At 32.0% G+C, this 19,005-nt stretch overlaps 2 protein-coding genes across 4 annotated transcripts; both read left to right on the forward strand.

Annotated features, from left to right (window-relative positions):
* Positions 1–670: 670 nt before the first annotated feature.
* Positions 671–8,376, forward strand: LOC100810539 (folylpolyglutamate synthase). Of its 3 annotated transcripts, none has more exons than XM_003552685.5 (16): positions 671–853; positions 994–1,136; positions 1,245–1,310; positions 1,803–1,912; positions 2,600–2,660; positions 3,707–3,790; positions 3,898–3,954; positions 4,083–4,143; positions 4,250–4,296; positions 4,675–4,752; positions 5,379–5,543; positions 5,648–5,938; positions 6,302–6,380; positions 6,597–6,749; positions 7,204–7,352; positions 8,036–8,376. In XM_003552685.5, the coding sequence occupies exons 1-16, from the start codon at positions 844–846 to the stop codon at positions 8,093–8,095; spliced, it is 1,614 nt and encodes a 537-aa protein (XP_003552733.1). In that variant the 5' UTR covers positions 671–843; the 3' UTR covers positions 8,096–8,376. The 3 variants fall into 3 exon arrangements, with proteins under 3 accessions (XP_003552733.1, XP_040867959.1, XP_040867960.1); XM_041012025.1 differs by having other exon boundaries at positions 997–1,136; XM_041012026.1 differs by lacking the exon at positions 671–853 and having other exon boundaries at positions 1,011–1,136; positions 1,222–1,310.
* Positions 8,377–12,479: 4,103 nt separating this feature from the next.
* P5CS (delta-pyrroline-5-carboxylate synthetase) lies at positions 12,480–17,955 on the forward strand. Its single transcript, NM_001251224.1, is given in 20 exon segments — positions 12,480–12,539; positions 12,680–12,751; positions 12,858–12,961; positions 13,074–13,176; positions 13,362–13,523; positions 13,677–13,954; positions 14,483–14,633; positions 14,727–14,891; positions 15,001–15,078; positions 15,419–15,508; positions 15,857–15,943; positions 16,061–16,147; positions 16,250–16,346; positions 16,450–16,553; positions 16,629–16,704; positions 16,857–17,007; positions 17,132–17,200; positions 17,417–17,483; positions 17,575–17,645; positions 17,880–17,955. Coding segments are annotated over 20 exon segments (2,148 nt in total).
* Positions 17,956–19,005: the final 1,050 nt, after the last annotated feature.

A 19,005-nucleotide genomic window follows, 5' to 3' on the forward strand; every position in this document is an offset into this window, starting at 1 on the left:
AGTTTTTGTTTTATTATACGGCTATGAAGATAATAGAGGGCAAATCAATTATCAGTGCATTTAACTGTTTTTATAACAGTTTGATTCAATTTTGATAAATTGGTTGGACTATAAACCAATTCAATTCAATTGGGTTCTAAACCAATTGGGTTCAAACTTATGGTTGAACACTAATAGGTATGAATTAATTCATATGAATCATAATTACGTAACTAAGTTGAATGAGTTAAATCATAAGGATCATGTGTTTTTTAATTTATTAATAAATTATTTTTTTAATAGTAAATATTTTTTATTTATAAAAAAATATACAGATTAAATAATTTGTATGATTTATATCAAAATTAATTATTACAAAATTAATTATTTAAATTTATATGTATATTAAATATAAATATACATTAGAAATTTTAATATTATGTATAACAATATCATTTATTTTAAAACTAATTGGCCTATTAGTTTTTATTAGAGCGTTGTATTAATTACCTAAAAAATTACTAGGTGTACCAGCAATTTCGCTCACTTCTACCATTCCATTACATTCCCAAAACCCAATCCAGAAGGCAATGGAGTGGAGTGCCGAAAGAAATATTTGGAGGTGCAGGTAGCAATAGTCCAAAACCACACCTAACTAAGCACGAGCGGTAAAAAGAAAATTTTTAGGCAGCTCTGGGTTCTTCCGTAACAAGAAAGACTCTATGACGTGGCAATTCCGCTAATGTTTGGTCAGCATCGTTCAGAAGAGAATGTCATTGACATTCTAAGTTCTAACTCAAGACAAAACACTACTCTTCTCTTTCCATCTTTCGATCCAACCTTCAGTTTTCTCACAACACCCCCATGGCTCAAGGTATTTCCTTTCATCTCACGTGTATTGTTAATTTCCAGATTTGGGTTGTTTCAATCCTAGTGTTTCTTTTCAACTTGAATGCATTCTGCTTTACTCAGCTTTAAATTTTCATGCCCTTTTTTCTGTCGATTTTGCAAAAGGAGATAATGGGTCCTCCAAATCTTCGTCAGTGACTCCGTATGAAGAAGCATTGGATGCCTTGTCATCTCTGATCACTAAACGCACTCGTGTCGGTGATGTCAATATGGAGGAACGATTCAACGTGCTTTATAAGTACCTAAAGGTGCTATTTTTGTGAATTGGGTTTTAATATACATATTTGCTCACATTGCTGGAATAACAGTAGTAATAATAATAATGAAGTCTAGTTGTTTGGTGATTCATTCCATAGATGCTTGATTTGGAGGAGGCGATTTCAAATATGAAGATTATCCATGTTGCTGGCACCAAAGGGAAGGTACTTTCATTCAACTTCAATGGTTGCTTGGAAATGAAGCCATGTTAGCAGTTAGAGAATACATGCATTCACACAGATGGTTAATCAGAACAGTGGATGAAGATTGGACAGTTCATATATCATGTCGGTAAATCCCACTTAAAATACACATTTAAAATACAAACAATCCGATCTTCATCCAAGAGCTATGAATCTGTGAATGCATGGATTTCATTTCCATTAAGAGCTCTAGAGTATTTGGTTTGCTGTTCACATGGAGTTTTTTTTATTGTATAGTTAAACACTTTAACTAGCTAAGCCTGAGGAAATTCAAAGTTTTTGCAATGATCGATGTGGTTGGTGGTTGGTGGTTGGTGGTGCCTTAGAGGAGTAGCTATGGATTTCTACTTTCATGTATATATAGACAGATAAATACATAGATAGGTTGCCATATGTATTTCTACTCGTGCATTTGTAACGATAAACATTTTCCTCTTGGCTTTGCTTCCACAGGGATCTACATGCACCTTCACAGAATCTATATTACGCAACTGTGGATTTCGCACTGGGCTTTTCACTTCTCCTCACCTAATTGATATCCGAGAAAGGTTTCGTTTAGATGGGTGAGTATTTCAGATGCATAGATTGATTTTATTTCTATTTACTATAGTAGTCAGCTTGTGTTATTTTGCATATTGGGTTCATTCTCTTTTTTGAATTGGCCATTGTATTCATTTTTAATCTTCATTGTGTCTGTTATTTACTTTTTTAAGGTTGCATATTAGTTAAACATGAATTCTGATTACTTTCTTCATACTGGAGCGGTTTTGTAACAAATGGATCTTTTTATGTTGGTAGCTACTGTAATATCATCTTGTACTTTTAACTTTTAAGTCATACTCCCTTTGGACTCATATATAAGCAAAAGAGTGGTCTTGTATGTCGGACTTAAATATAAGCAAATCTAACTAATTTTGTCCTATTTAATACTTTCATTCCTAAAACACCCTTCATTTAATTCTAATTCTATTTCCAATAACTCTTTTTTATTCATGATAACAAGTTCCAATGAAGGACATTTTAGAAATAACCTTATTTTTTATTTGAGATTAGTAAAATTAAATGATGTGAACTAACTTTCTTAATAATGTGAAATTAGTTATTTTTTCTTATATACGAGTCCAAAGGGAGTACCAAATTTCACAAATGTACTAAAATGTATTATATGCTTCTTTTTAATTCATCTTTGCTGCATAGCTACTTAGCTACTGTGCTCTGATCTATTAACATTATTCTCGTTGCTTCTGCAGTGTGGAAATCTCTGAAGAGAAATTTTTAGTTTATTTTTGGTGGTGTTATGATAGACTAAAGGTATATTTCTGTGGATAATTACTTCATTATAATTTTTACAAGCAGAACTTATAAAAGCAGATTATCATTTTTCCCTATTTTTAATCTGAACTCGAACCAAATCTTATTCCTACATTTTTGAGCTGGTGGAAACTTTCTTTCAACTTAGTTATACAGGTCCATGTTAGGATCTGATTGCTAGGTATGAGACTTGAGTCCCATGTTAGATGTATGAGATTCTAGTGTAGGGTTTATAAGGCCTTGGACTCTCTAACTACAATGACTAGCTTTTGGGGTGTGAATCTCTTAACTTTTGTATCAATTGGTATCAGAACTTTTCACCATGTCTCTTGGCTGCAAATGAGCAACACAGGTCATGACAACAGCTTTGCAGTGCTTACTTGAGAATAGTCAAGGGCTAGTGGCCTAGTGCACAGCCAGGCTCTGTGAATGCCGTGACTGCAGAGTATGGTGGTATGTTAGGATCCAATTGTAAGGTATGAAACCTGAGTCCCACATATAAATATGAGATTCTAGTGTGAGGTTTATAAGGCCTTGGGATCTCTAACTACAATGGCTAGCTTTTGTGTAGTTCTCCCAAGATTCTTATCAGTCCATAAATGAGTTTACCAGTTACAGTTAAGAGTGACAAGATGGATATTTCCTGCCAATTGTGCTGATGTTTTGAAGCTATTTCATTTTTCTTCCTTTTTGAGTTGTTGCGTGGCAATGGCTCTCAAGTCAGGAGACAACTGATGGAGAAAATACCGAAATCACTCAAAGTATTATTGTAAATGTTTTATCAATCTGAGCATCATCCAGAACAGTAGAAAGAAAGTAAGAAAAAATGGTTTTTATTGTCACTATGGTGCTTTTAGCACAATCAACTTCTATTCTGTGCTCCAACAAGATGCTGTCTTAATAATTAGACTTTGGTGTTGTATAACAGTAAAGCCATATTAAATTCATGCATGACTAATCATCACAGTGATCTCTTCGAATTGATGTTTGCAGAATTTTAAAAAGCTTTCATGGTCTGATATGCTTGCTAATATATGGTTTCACAGGAAAATACTGATGACAATGTTCCAATGCCTACATTTTTTCACTTCCTTGCTTTACTTGCCTTCAAGATATTTGCAGCAGAGCAGGTTTGATCCATGTGCTTAAATACCTACATTGAGTCGTTCCATTCTGATACCACTTCTTGTATATTTTACTACCAATGAATAGAAGCAACTTTATTTCTTTTATGCAGGTAGATGTTTCTATAATGGAGGTTGGATTAGGTGGAAAATATGATGCAACGAATGTGGTATGCATAATTATCATTTCAGAAGAAATGTTTGTTCTTTAGCAGACTACCACTATAAAACTGCTTGAATATTGATATTTTCTGTGAAGTTAATATTGGAACAAGCTGATGATGTTTTGATTTTTCAGGTCCCAACACCTATTGTGTGTGGTATAACCTCCCTTGGGTATGACCACATGGAGATTCTTGGTTAGTTCTCTTTTTCTGTGTTCTGGGTAACTACTAATTTAATGCATATCTAGTTGATTTATTTAACCAGTCGGGTTTACCTCCATTTGCTGGATTCTACTAATAGGGAATACTCTTGGAGAAATTGCTGGTGAGAAAGCTGGTATCTTCAAGGTAATTTTTGGAGTAGAGTATATTTTCTCTCTCTATTCTGATGTAGAGAACAGCCCAGTACTTAAAGCCAGACTGTTAAGAGGAGATAGCCTCAACTTTAAACGGGAGTTCTGTGTCTTACAACCATGAGCCAACCAATAATGTAGTCACACTCCTGTGTCATTTTATTTTTTATTTTTGAAACAAAAGAAAAACTCCTTTTGAAGTTTGTATCAACAATGTGCACTTTCATGTGCTGCAATTTTATGTATCTTTTCTCTTGCAGTTTCATGTCCTCCCTTGTAAGTTGCAACACCCAACACCATTTTCTATCCTTTCTTCCTAAATATTTCCTTTTATTCCTTTTATGTATTTATTTTATATTTTGATTTGGTGTAGCATCGGATTCCAGCATTTACTGTGCCTCAACCTGATGAAGCAATGCATGTACTCAGAGAGAAGGCTTCTCAGTTAAATGTAAGTACATTCTTTCATGTCCTTACATCCTCCAGAACTTGCACAAACAACTCTTAACTTGGCATAATAGTATAAAATTGTTATGTCAAAGTCCAAAAAGAAAGTACTAGCTGGTGCTTGTTTTTCTTGCAACAAAATTTTAAATATATCATGGTTATAGCTTAGCTGCATTGTATTTGATGTAAAACTTGTCAAACAATGCAAAATTTGTCAACAAATTTCACATTTTCACTGATGTTTTATTCTTTGTACTTGAATGTTTGACTATTTGCCTATATATGCATTACTTAGTCGCTTTGCCCAAAGTTCTGTCCCATGATTCTATAAGTATGTCTGTTTATTGTGTCATAAGGATGATATATCATAAGAACTTAATCGATGGTAATTTTTTCATTGCCTTGCAAAGAAAAATAATTGCTTCAATAAGATTTAGCATGTTTGGCCATACTAATGCTGCATGTTATCAAGTCGTGTCTCCGTACTCTCTGCATGTTACATTGGTCAATCATCTTTTGAAAGTTTGGGGACTCCTAACTTCAAATGTAGATAGCCTTCCTCACTTACCTAGTTGGAGTAGCTCTTTGGTTTTCACATTCAATCAATTGAGGTGATTTTCCTGACTGTAGGTACCTCTTCAAGTGGTAACCCCATTAGATGCCAAATTGCTAAATGGTTCAAGACTAGCGCTTGGAGGTGAACACCAATATATAAATGCTGGTCTTGCTATTGCATTATGCTCTACGTGGCTGAAAATGAATGGGCATCTTGAAGACTCGTACTTGAAACATATAGTAAGTTCTAGATGTGAAAAAATAGTTCTTTTATGACCTTACCCTTTCGTGTTTATGTCTTGTTTTTGTCATGCTTCTGAAGTGACTCATCTGCCTGTATGAAGCAACACACTTTACCAGAGAAGTTCATAAAAGGGTTAACAACTGCAAGTTTGCAAGGAAGGGCTCAGATTGTTCCTGATCAGTTCATCAATGATGAAATACCAAATGAACTTGTCTTCTTTTTAGATGGGGCTCATAGTCCTGAAAGCATGGAAGCATGTGCCAGGTGGTTTTCTCTTGCTATTAAAGATCAAGACCAGATTTTGTTTCATCAGAAACTTGATAATTCTAACTTCTCAAACCAAGTAGTGAAGATGCACAATGGTGAAACTGTACAGAAGAAATCCACACAGGTAGAAGAATAAGCTGTTGTTGAATATTCAACAAATATAACCTGACAAATTAACAGTAAAGTTGAATGTCTAATTTCTGTTGAGCATGTTACGTGGACTGAAATTAGAAGAATGTCACTACCTGTGAAGAAAACAAAATAAGAGTAACTAATATTTTTTAGGTAGTCAGTAGTATGGCAAATTGCTTTGTTGAATGGAAATCATAAATATAAGTTCTTGGAAGTGGTTTGCATGGCTCATGTACAGAATGATTTTAAAAAACAATTAAAATCTGGTGAGATAGGATGGTAATGCTAATGTTTATTTCAATCTTCATTATTTTTCATAAATATATTTAGCTGAAATCATTGAATTTTTTTGCAGATTTTGCTGTTCAATTGTATGTCTGAGCGAAACCCTCAGTTGCTTCTTCCCCACTTGATGAAAACATGTGCTGATCATGGTGAGTAATATATGGACTTTGCTAGAACATGGTTTAGTCCAATAAGGATTAAAAAAATCCATGGATTAATAAATGTTTAGCAAATGAATGCCTTTGTGTCCATGTCCTCAATTAATTCTGTGATAGTTTAGGTCTATTGGGAGAAAAAAAAATGCCAAACATTTTTCCAACTGACAATTTTTTCTGAAGAAATAAACAACTATATTGAATCTGTAGGTGTCTACTTCAAGAAGGCACTCTTTGTACCTGGTTTATCAGTGTATCACAAAGTTGGATCCCATGCTTTACCAGCGACAGATTCTGATGTTGACCTGTCGTGGCAGCTTACTCTACAAAGAGTGTGGGAAAATCTCATGCAAGGGAACAAAGGTATTGTTTGATCACATACAAATTATATGTTTCTTTTCAAGTTCTTCAATAATTAGGCCCTACTCTTGCCATAGAGTGGTCACCAAAATTTGATCCAGTAGGCATATAAAATAAAGCTAGGCCCTCTAAGATTATTTTTGGATTTTTTCTGTCTCTGTTGGATCCCTGTCCATGATCAATTTAAACTCAACATGAGAAATTCTTAGGCTGGCATTACTTACACCTAGTTAACAGTTTACATATGTAAAATCATTCTTTAGAGAAACATATTTATAAATGTTATTGATCATTATGTACTTATGACTAACAGAGCCTACTTTAGAATTTCATTGAGATTTACTGCATCATAGGAGAGTCTTTTTCCTTACTCATTTATTTCTCCTTCATATTATTTATTTAATTTAGAGAAATGGACAATTCTCTGACTTTAGTCTGTTTTGAGTCACTTGGCTAGAAGGCAAGAGTAATAATTCTGCTCCTGAAGAATTAAACATGGAAATGAGTGCCAGCAATTGTGAACACAGTGCCGTGTTTTCCTCATTGCCACTGGTTCTCAAATGGCTTAGGGACACGGTGCAACAAAACCAGTCAACTCGTTTTCAGGTAACATTAATTCATGGTTACACTGGAGAATTGTGAATATCTGATATGGTGATATGTTAGATATTGATTCCTTTTTTTTTTAAAGTGCGTTAGTTTGAGTATGTTGTAACTTTGCTTAAGTGACGGGGTTTGTCATTTGCACAATTGCACAGAATAAGTTTCTTCAACAGACTCACAAAACTGTCATCTCTATGATCCCCCCCTTTTTTTTTCTCCCTCATAAATGGGTCTCCTTTGAACTCTGAGGTCTGTGAAACACACAACTCTGCAAGTAAAGCAACTCCAGTAGGCTAGTAACAGTGATAGTCCCTATCATGCCCTGAAGAACTCCTGTATATAAGCAGTAAAAAAAATCAATGCAAGTAGCACTCCTCGGACCATTTTGGTACAAACCATTGGTTCATCTCTCTCATTTTAATCCCTATGTTCTTACCAAGATAAGAAATTCAGGAACTTGCAAAAAAATTGTATAAATAATATGAAAGATTCAGTTTAAGGAATGCATGTGTTGAGAGACATATAAAGTGAAAGAAGATAATCTTGACCATTCAATCATTCATGAATGGTCAAGATTAGCTCCATTTAATGTTACACGGATGATTAAGATTAGTTGCTCCTTTGTTCTGTTTATTATATGCCATGTATAGGATCTGACTGCAAAATTTGTCTGGTTGATGCATCAGGTCCTTGTTACTGGTTCTATACATCTTATTGGTGACATGTTGAAATTAGTCAAGAAGTGATTCGTTGGGCTACTTGAAAGATTGGCTTTCATTCAGATTTTTTAAGTACCACTATTTGAGTCCATGAAAGTGCTGTTACACTTGGTTCAAAAGCTGTTGACAGAAGGTTATCAATATAATAACTACATTCTTGATTGTAGACATTGATGCATCCATTACATTGGTTTAAATCAGCATCACTCTGGCTACTTCGTGGGTCTTTCAACTTTCATTTCACTGTAATTGAAAATAAAGGTGGATTAAGGGACATGAATAAAGAATAACATCTATCAATTTTCTTAGCATCATTCTTTAAATTTTTTTAATCATTTAACTTATTAATTAATCAATAGAAAATCACTTTTTTACACTCATACAAATTCGTTAGTAAAATTGTCGTGCTATAAAACAGTACTCATGTTAACTTTTCTGTAGCAAAAAGTGATAAAGTGGAGACACTTTCTTTTCTTTTTTTAGATAACAAAAGGAAAAAATGGAAACACTTTCAATAATATCATATAGGGTATCAATGACATGTTAGAGCATCTTCAATAGGAGATCAAATTTTGTGATTTTAATCAATTTTTTTGATGAATCTTGTAGTTTCACATCACTCGGGAGATTTTTATAATTTTTTGCTCTAATAAAAGATTAAATTTTATAATTTTGAAATACTTTTCTAAGTCTCACAATAGATTTACCTTTTAATATTTATTCACATTTTATTTTAAAATAATTATAACTAATTATATATATATATATATATATATATATATAAATTAACACAAAAATAGAAAACATATGAATGACTAAATTTAATCTCCACCCTCTCATCCCTCCATTGTATGTTAATGACATGTTAGAGCATCTTCAATAAAAGATCAAATTTTGTGATTTTAATCAATTTTTTTTTATGAATTTTGTAGTGTCACATCACTCGTGAAATTTTTACAATTTTTTGCTCTAATAAAAGATTAAGTTTTATAATTTTGAATCACTTTTTGTAAGTCTCACAATAGATTCAGCTTCTAATATTTATTTGCAATTTATTTTAAAACAATTATAACTAATTATATATATAAATTAACACAAAAATAGAAAATATATGAATAATTAAATTTAATCCCCACTCTCTCATCCCTCCATCGCCCCCCTCCCGGTTCAATCTTGATGGGATGATGTGTAATACTATATTTTTATAAATAAATTAAAAAGGTGTTTTATTTATAAATAAATAGAGTTTTAAAAAAAATGATGAGATTTTTATAATTAAATAAATAAGGAGAAATAATTTTATTAATTAAAATAATAGTTTGAAGGAAAATAAAAAAAATATTTTATTTATTCATTTGATAAGAAATAAAATAGAGTAAATAATAGACTAAAATACTTAGCTATAAAGAGACATGTTAGGTATGAGAATACGTCTATAAGACGTGATCCCATTTTTTTCATCAGATTCGAGTAGAGACCAAAAGTCTTGAGCGACCGATCCGACAGAACAACTCAAAAGATAAAAAAGTATCATTAATTTCTTCATACTCTTCCAAGTTCGAAGTACCATTTGTACAAATAAGAATGAGTGCTTCCAAGCGTCCTTTTCTTTTACAACACAAGCCAAGTCAAGTGAGTGCTTCTTCATCCTACTAATGCCCCGCCACCCATACCAATTGTGCCTCTGCATTAACCACCCTAGATCTATCCCAAAACTCCCTCTCCGCTGGATTTCATATTTTCATCCCCACAATTGCTATTCTCACCATTCATGTGGGTGAGTTTTTGTGATTCTAAAAATGCTCTTATCACCAAAACATGATTCCTTTATGTAAATTATACAATAGGATCATGTTTTTGCTCGTATCTATTTTTCACCTCAAATAATTTTATTATGTATATGTCTTATAAAATCATGATTTTGTTATACATAGTGGGAAATATGAAAAAAATATAAAATAGAAATATATTTTTGGTATTTGTGTTGTTATTCTCTTTTTTTGTCATTTTTAAATTATCTTACAGATTTTATAATGCATACTCTAAAACTATTTGTTTACATGGTATCCTATAATAATTTCTGTTGTATAATAATAACCTTTATATAAGCATAAGCTCTAATGTAAGTCATAGAGCTTATAGATAAATATATATTCTATTCTTTTAATTTTTTTTTGCTTGTAATCTAAGAGAGAGTACAAAAGACTACAAAATAAAAATGTTTCAATAAAATATATAAACAACGAAAATATATTTCTATTGTGTATTTTTTATTTCTCTTATACAATGAAAATACATTTTTATGGTATATTTTATAGATATGTTAAATTCAAATCGATCCAAAAATACTACAAAATGGTGAAAATCAATATTTTTTTATTTTGGTAAACTATGTTATTTCACTTTAAATTTTTTGATATTTATGATTTTGGTCCTTTTATAAAAATTGATTAACGTCATTGAATTTTTTTCCATCCAATATTTTGTTTGAGCTATTTCAGTCATTAAGTGATGATGTATTATTAGTTTTTTATTTATTTTATTATGGTTAATTTTTTAACAAATAAAAACATCCAGAAATTGCATGAATGAAGATATTTTTAAAAGGATTAATTTGTAACAACTTTCAACCAAACAAAGATTTGAATTATATATATATATATATATATATATATATATATATATATATATATATATATATATATATATATATATATTCGTATTTTGAAAAAATCAAAAGAATCATATACAATAGAAAATTAATTCTTATTTCAATCGAATTCTTTCTTAAAATTTGTCAATGAACTAATGCTTAACCATGCCACAAATTGCAAGAACATGAAAAAAATAAACTAATTTATCCATAAAAAATTGTTCTTATCTATGTATCACAAATTGATCTCATTTATGTTCTTAGGTTTATAATACGTGATTTATAATTTTATAATATGCGGTTTTTGTTGTTCTATAATAAATATTCAATTAATTTATAACGTTCTTTTGATATATAATTAAGATGTATAATTTACTCGTATTTGTTAAAAAAAAGTGTATCATCTGTTCCTAAATTAAATTCTTTCAAAAGCCTCTAAAAAAAACTATTTCAAAAGTATCCAATTTACACTGCATGCGGATGAGGAAGAAGGGCACCATTAAGAGACATGTACTTTGCACATATGGATTTGTTACTTTACTTTTTGACAGGGACAAGAGTAATAAATCGGAGTCATATGATATGATTTTTAATTGGATTTTTAATGTTATATTTTATATTTTTGAAATTTTAAATTTCTTATTTATACAATTTCTCTCTCTCTAAAATTTTCATTTCCGATGCATAAACTTTTAAAAAATTAATCTTGTACTTTGAATTTTTAAAATTTAAATTGTTTTATACATATATTAATCATTTTTAATATACAGTCACATATTCCTGTAAAAAAAATATATACAGTCACATTAAATAAGATATTCTTTAAAGCTGTAAAATATATGCTTGTTGGTTCAATCTGTCATAATATTTTTGGAAAAGAAATAGTAAAATATTATACCCACATTTAATATTTCTAGTGGCTTATATGACAGTTGGCTCAAAAACATTCAACCGTGTGGACTTAGGTTTAAAATGAGATTGCCTGCAATTCTCTGCAACCTTTTTCGTTAGGAAAAGAAGAGCAACAATAAATATCAATTAATGTGAGGCATTGGTAACACTAATTAACAATTACACTACTTCCGTTTTGGTTTTACTTTAGGCCAGTCTTATTCTTCATTTTTTTAGAGTGTATAATCATTTATTTTGTTTTTATATAGAAAGTTGTATTTATAAAATCAAAACGTACTCCACTGTAATCTATTTTCTGGACACAATTTTTTCTTATTATCAACTTGTAACTAAATAAATCCTTTAAGAATTTTCACTCTTTATATAACTAGATAAGTTTTAATGAGAATGCATGAGTTGTTATAATTTTTTATATCTGAATTTGATTTTTATAAATAAAAAATATTTTGACAATACAGAAAAAGCTGATAAAAAACGTGAATAATATATATAATAATCCAATTATAAAAATTTAAAACTAAGCGAGGGAAAATGATAGAAAAAGAATAAAAAACTACTCCATAAGACGATTGTCATTATTAAGACAAATTCAAGTATGATTCGAGACCAAAAGAGTATACAGTAATTAGGATTTATCTGGAATAATTCCTCTAACCATAGGCTGTAATAATTAAGAATAAATAAAAGAAAATGTAAAAATATATGTGGTGATAGGATAGTGTAAAGTGTTAACCTTTTTATCAACACGTGACATTAAGATTAAGAAGTAAGAACTGTTCACGGCTACACTCTCTTTCTTCTCTGCCAACCACACTGAACAACAAACACAGTCTGTTTGGTCAGAATATGGAGAACACAGATCCTTGTAGACATTTTCTCAAGGATGTTAAGCGCATCATAATCAAGGTTCTCTTCACTCTCCAAAAACTACTATCACTATGCTGTTTCGTTTTTTTTTTTTTTTTTGTGTAACAAATGGTTGGCGTGCAATGCTTGAACCATAGGATTATGCAAATGGTTAAGGATGTTTTGTTTGGTTTTTTAAGGTTGGGACTGCTGTGGTCACTCGCCAAGATGGAAGGTTAGCTGTTGGAAAATTAGGGGCACTCTGTGAGCAGGTTGCTTTTGTATATTTTTGTTTTGAGTTTTTTTTTTTGTTTGTTCAAGGAATAAAAATTGGATTTTGAGTTTGGCATGTGTGACCCATTTGAAAATCAATGGCAGATTAAGGAGCTGAATTCTCTTGGTTATGAGATTATTTTGGTGTCATCAGGTGCTGTTGGCCTTGGTCGCCAAAGGCTTAGATACAGAAAATTAATTAACAGCAGGTAATAAAGTTGTAACACCTTTGTTTTTGTTTTGTTTTGTTTCTCTCAGCATGCACATGTGAGGTTGGTTGAAATTGTAATTTACTTGGGTCTTTCATGGGACATGTCACAGCTTTGCTGACCTTCAGAAGCCGCAAGTTGAACTTGATGGCAAGGCTTGTGCTGCTGTTGGACAAAACAGCCTTATGGCTCTTTATGATGTTTTGTTTAGTCAGGTAATTGTTGTTGATTGATGTTCATGACTGAACTATCATCTTATGCTTGCTCGCTCTAATTCCAAATGTCATCAAGATTTTGTTTTGTTTATCCTTAATGCCATTTCATTTTCCTTATAATTTGTTGCCTTATTTTAGGATAGCTGACAGTGATGTGTTAACTCCTTTCTCTACCTGTCTTGCAGCTGGATGTGACATCTGCTCAGCTTCTTGTGACGGACAATGATTTTAGAGACAAAGATTTCAGAATGCAGCTCAGCGAAACTATGAAATCATTGTTAGCATTAAAAGTTATTCCCATATTCAACGAGAACGATGCAGTTAGTACTAGGAAAGCTCCATATGAGGTTTGTTATTCTACTTGTCTGGTTTGTTATCAGAGCAGAACTTAATCTTAGAGCTGATTGCTTCAAGCTATGCACCTTTATAAAAAAAAAAACAGGTGACGTATGAGACTAGACTAGAGAATACTTAAAGTGTCACTAAATCATTTTATGCAGGATTCTTCTGGCATATTTTGGGATAATGACAGTTTATCAGCTTTATTGGCATTGGAATTAAAAGCTGATCTTCTTATTTTGTTGAGTGATGTAGAGGGTCTCTATAGTGGCCCTCCAAGTGATCCACGTTCAAAACTTATTCATACATACATTAAGGAAAAGCATCAAAGTGAAATTACTTTTGGAGACAAGTCTAGAGTGGGAAGAGGTGGAATGACTGCTAAAGTAAAGGCTTCTATTCATGCAGCTGAAGCTGGCATTCCTGTTATCATTACTAGGTGCTCTATTATACGATGTTACCTATAAAAATTAAAACTGAAACTTGGTTTTTCATTTTTCAAAAGCACTGCTATTGACAGCATATTTGTATCCCTTCTTTAGGTTTTATTTAAATCATTTTTAAGTGGCTCTGGTTTCAATTAGAAATATTTTATTTAGGACATGACTTGTGAAATCACTAATCACAACTTTCACTAAACCACAGGCTATTTCGAGAAATGGAAATAAAAAGGCTCTTATCTATTTAATATTGTATACAGTTATCTCTTGATTTGTTCTATTTGTTTTTCTCTTTGGATGACTTTTTGTTGACCACATGTTTAGTCATTAAATTTAAATGAGACATGCGTGCATTGCATGCGCAAGGATGGGAAAGATCACTCTTGAAAATTTCCCCTTTCAATTTTTGATATATTAAAACAGAAATTTTAATTCCAAGAACACTATGAAATCCATTATTTATGCTACCCACTTTATCTGATTTTCATCTTGCAAATTGGTTTTTCCTTGGTTCTGCCACATTTTAGTGGTTATGCAGCTGAAAATATCATTAAAGTTCTCCAAGGACAACGGATTGGAACCCTCTTCCATAAAGATGCACATAAATGGGCCCCGGTAAAAGAGGTTGATGCTCGTGAGATGGCAGTTGCAGCTAGGGACTGTTCCAGACGGCTTCAGGTCTTCCTTATGTCTTAACACTAAACAAATACTACTGAGCTGCCAGTATACATTCCTACTTTAGCCTTCTGATCTCCTTATTCTCCATTACAGGCCTTATCTTCAGAAGAGAGGAAACAAATTTTGCTAAAAATAGCTGATGCCCTGGAAGCACATCAAAATGAGATCAGGATTGAAAATGAAGCTGATGTTGCTGATGCAAAAGAAGCAGGATATGAAAAATCCTTGGTTGCTAGACTGGTTTTAAAGAATGAGAAGGCAAGAAAGTTCACCTAAAGAAATTGTTTAAATTTTACCTAACTGTACATAATGATTTAAATTTCAACAAACTGTAAAATTTGTGATAATAAATCATGATAACTGACAGCTTGCAAGCCTTGCTAACAACATTCGAATTATTGCAAACATGGAAGATCCAATTGGTCGAGTGTTAAAACGAACTGAGGTAATAAAAACTTTGCTATAGCTATATATTACAGGTCATGGTAGTTTTACATTATGCTAAGTTGAATTGTTTTCCATTTTATTTATTGTATTTATTACATATTCTAGTTTTACATTACGCCTGTCAAAAACAACGAAATGAGTTGTGTTATTTAAATATTGTATAAGTTGTCAGAACTCCCCAGTATGGGACTGCAATTGTTGCTTAGTCATTGTTCATATAATACATAGTTTATGATGTTTTGAAGAAGCTTTTCAAGGACATTTGATTGTACTGAATTTTTAATTTTTAATAATAGTTATTGATCTATAATATTTCTGACAGCTACCTTTTTATTTAGCTTGCAGAGGGGCTGATTTTGGAGAAAACATCATCTTCTTTAGGAGTTCTTTTAATTGTTTTTGAGTCTCGCCCTGATGCACTAGTACAGGTAAATTAACATTTTCATTTTTCTTTTTCACCTTCTGTTAATACCTGGTTAATTATTCTCAATTTCTCGCTTTTACCTTTCCTCTTGCCTTTATTTATGATTCTTTTTCAATTTGCTGTCTAGATGACATGCTTGGACAACTTATATTACCTACTATGCCGTGGATCAGGCCTTACTTTAAAATAATAATATGCATTCTTCTCATATCACATAAAAAGATTAATCTTTTTTTTTAGATTAAAAAAGATGTCTAAGTTGCAGTTCAGAAAACTAAAAGTCTAGATTGAATATCTTTTAATTTTATGTTTATCTGCATCCTAAGCCAGTAGCTTCATGTAATCTGAACAGATAGCTTCTTTGGCAATCCGAAGTGGGAATGGGCTTCTCTTGAAAGGAGGCAAGGAGGCTAAGCGATCAAATGCAATTTTGCACAAAGTATAGTTTCAAATTAAATGATAATTTGTGAACCTTTTTCTTTTTAAATTAGATTTGATTTTTGCAGGCTCATTAATAAACATTTTTCTGGGCAATTTGTCATTGCTGGAATATCAGGTAATTACTGAAGCCATACCAGATATTGTTGGCTCAAAACTTATTGGACTTGTGACATCAAGAGCAGAAATTCCTGAGCTACTTAAGGTGAATACAAAGTAGATATTCATTTATGATTTATAGTCCTGCTCACTTTGAACATTGGTACCTTTAACAAAAGCTAGAGTTTGCATTCTACTTTTCTTTCAGTTGGATGATGTAATTGATCTAGTGATTCCAAGAGGCAGCAACAAACTTGTCACTCAGATCAAGAGTTCCACTAAAATTCCTGTCCTGGGTCATGCAGGTAAGACCTTTCTGCTTAACATGCAAGAAATGCTTAATGTGATATGGTAAATCCTTTTGTCAAAAGAATTTGCCATAACAAGGCCACATTATTGTCCAACCAGATGGAATTTGTCATGTCTATGTTGATAAATCTGCTGATCTGGAGATGGCAAGGCGGATTGTACTAGATGCAAAAATAGACTATCCAGCAGGCTGCAATGCCATGGTAATTTCTATGTACTGGATGGCAGTGCTTTGTTTGCTGGCTATTTTTTCTTACTCTTCAAATTTCAATTTTTAGGAAACTCTTCTTGTTCACAAGGACTTGGTAGAGAAAGGTTGGCTCAATAGTATTATTATTGACCTACGGACAGAAGGTATGACTTCTGGCTAACATTTCTATTAGACTGGTGAATTATCTGACTGACATCTTTTCCCTGATTGAAGAATGGTTTCTTGAAGTCAAATACACTGTTAAGTGTAGTTTGTAAGGTTTCTGGAATGCTGAAATGGTTTAAAATTTATGCAGGTGTTACATTGTATGGAGGACCCAAGGCAAGTCCTTTGTTAAATATTCCAATGGCTCGTATGTTACATCATGAGTACAATTCGTTGGCATGCACAGTTGAAATTGTGGATGATGTTTATGCAGCTATTGATCATATAAATCTTTATGGAAGGCATGCCACTCTTTATTTCTTGATAATGTGTTGGAAGCATATTTTCCTTTCATCCATCTAATTAGATCTGTAGCCGTGCTGTAGGCTTAGATTGAAATTTTTCACATTTTCTCCTTTGTGGCAGTGCACATACTGATTCCGTTGTTGCAGAAGATCATGAAGTAGCCAATGTGTTTCTACGCCAAGTAGACAGGTAATATTTGAAATATAATGTCTTATTATCTTGTGTTACTAATCACATTATCTACTTTGCAGCATTTCATTATTGTGTAATTTAATTGCCTTTTATGACTGAGTTATGTATTTAATAAACACAACAACCCTTTTTCTTGTAAGCAATCAACCCTTTTTGAGATATCAGCACATTGTACAATGATAGCTATGCAAATAATGTTTGCTGTATTGGCAGTGCTGCTGTTTTCCACAATGCTAGTACAAGATTCAGTGATGGGGCACGATTTGGACTAGGTGCAGAGGTATGATATTCTTTACATTCTTTTAATAATCATTCTCTTATGCTAAAGTCATTGATTTAATTCATAATTCTCATGTCATTGGCTTTTATAGGTTGGAATAAGTACAAGCAGGATTCATGCTCGGGGTCCAGTAGGAGTTGATGGATTGTTAACAACCAGATGGTATGAGCTTGATGGTCATTAATTCATTATAATACTTTAGAAACAGTACAAACATTTTAGTTTCCTGTACAACTAGCCATTTCATTCTGTCTCTTATTTAGTTGACATGATCTATTAGAATCACACAAGGTACAAAAGATATGTGAATAGTTATATCATATACAAACTAACATACCAATAGGCTTATAAAAGGATAATAACTGACACTACAACCATTCATTTCCTTGTGTGCAGGATTCTCAAAGGAAGTGGACAAATAGTGGATGGTGACAAAGCAGTTAACTACACTCACAGAGACCTTTCTATATGATTCATGATTGTTGCAAGTAAAAATTCATGGATTGGAGGGATGGGAGAAAAGGAGGGTTGCTAGGCTGTGCTTTATTTTCTCTAGAGTGGGGCTAAAGTTGTACAATTCAGTGGAGGAGGGATATTTATGCTATCTGGTGCTGCTGCTTTTACGTTCAAGATGTTATACAAGGGAATTGCTATTCTCCCCAACGTTAGAAAATTGATGTTCATTGTGTGAGTTTTTTTTTTGCTATAAATTTAAACGTCAGTATAAATATTTATTATAAAATCAGTATGAATGTTTTTTCTCCCCAACGTTAGAATTGTAGTTATTCATAAATAAATAATATCAATATTAAATTTTAAAATACAATGCAATTAAGAATATAGAGAAATGCAAAGGATACGAGGATTTTTTTTTTTGGCTAAGTAGGCATATTGTGTCATTTCTTTTTCAGCAGACGTTGCAAAATGAACTTTTGAAGCAAATTTCTTCAAAAAAAAAAATTTGAAATATCCTTTGGATGACTTGGGTAAGACCTATTTTTGGAAACAACAAATTGATTGAATATTTGAGTGAAAAAAGGAATTCATGATTATTCATTGTTATATTTCTCTCGAGTGCATATATATAAAAATAAATTTCACTTCAATTTTTTCTAATCGTTAGATCGATCATTTAACTTTATAATATTTGTTGGATTCAAATGAATCTAATGTTTTTAACTGTATTTAGTGAAGAATTAAGTTGTTGACATTAATATTATTTATATATATAATTTTAATAATTAAATATTAATTTTGACAATTTTACCCTTAATGTTGAAGGACTAATTGAGTAGCAGCAATTGGGTGGAACTACTTGTAATTCGAGCATAATTCTTTTAGGTGAACCTTTGCTAGCCGTCCCAACATGTTATTGGCGCTCTCCATAGTGTTGGGAGTGTCTTCCCGTTCTACTATTTTCATTCAACAAAAAAAATTATAACATGTTGAAAGTCAAAATTTGTTTCAAGGGTCTAACAGCTATTACTTAATGTCAACAAATCTAATACACCCGACTTAGTCA

The sequence above is a fragment of the Glycine max genome, chromosome 18 (genome assembly GCF_000004515.6).
Source record: "Glycine max cultivar Williams 82 chromosome 18, Glycine_max_v4.0, whole genome shotgun sequence".
In the NCBI taxonomy this organism is placed as follows: domain Eukaryota; kingdom Viridiplantae; phylum Streptophyta; class Magnoliopsida; order Fabales; family Fabaceae; genus Glycine; species Glycine max.

Excerpts from the sequence above, each read along its gene's own strand:
- LOC100810539 (XM_003552685.5), top strand. Across the intron at positions 1,311-1,802 it reads TTGCTGGCACCAAAGGGAAG|GGATCTACATGCACCTTCAC; the intron begins GTACTTTCATTC and ends TTGCTTCCACAG. Across the intron at positions 1,913-2,599 it reads GAAAGGTTTCGTTTAGATGG|TGTGGAAATCTCTGAAGAGA; the intron begins GTGAGTATTTCA and ends TTGCTTCTGCAG.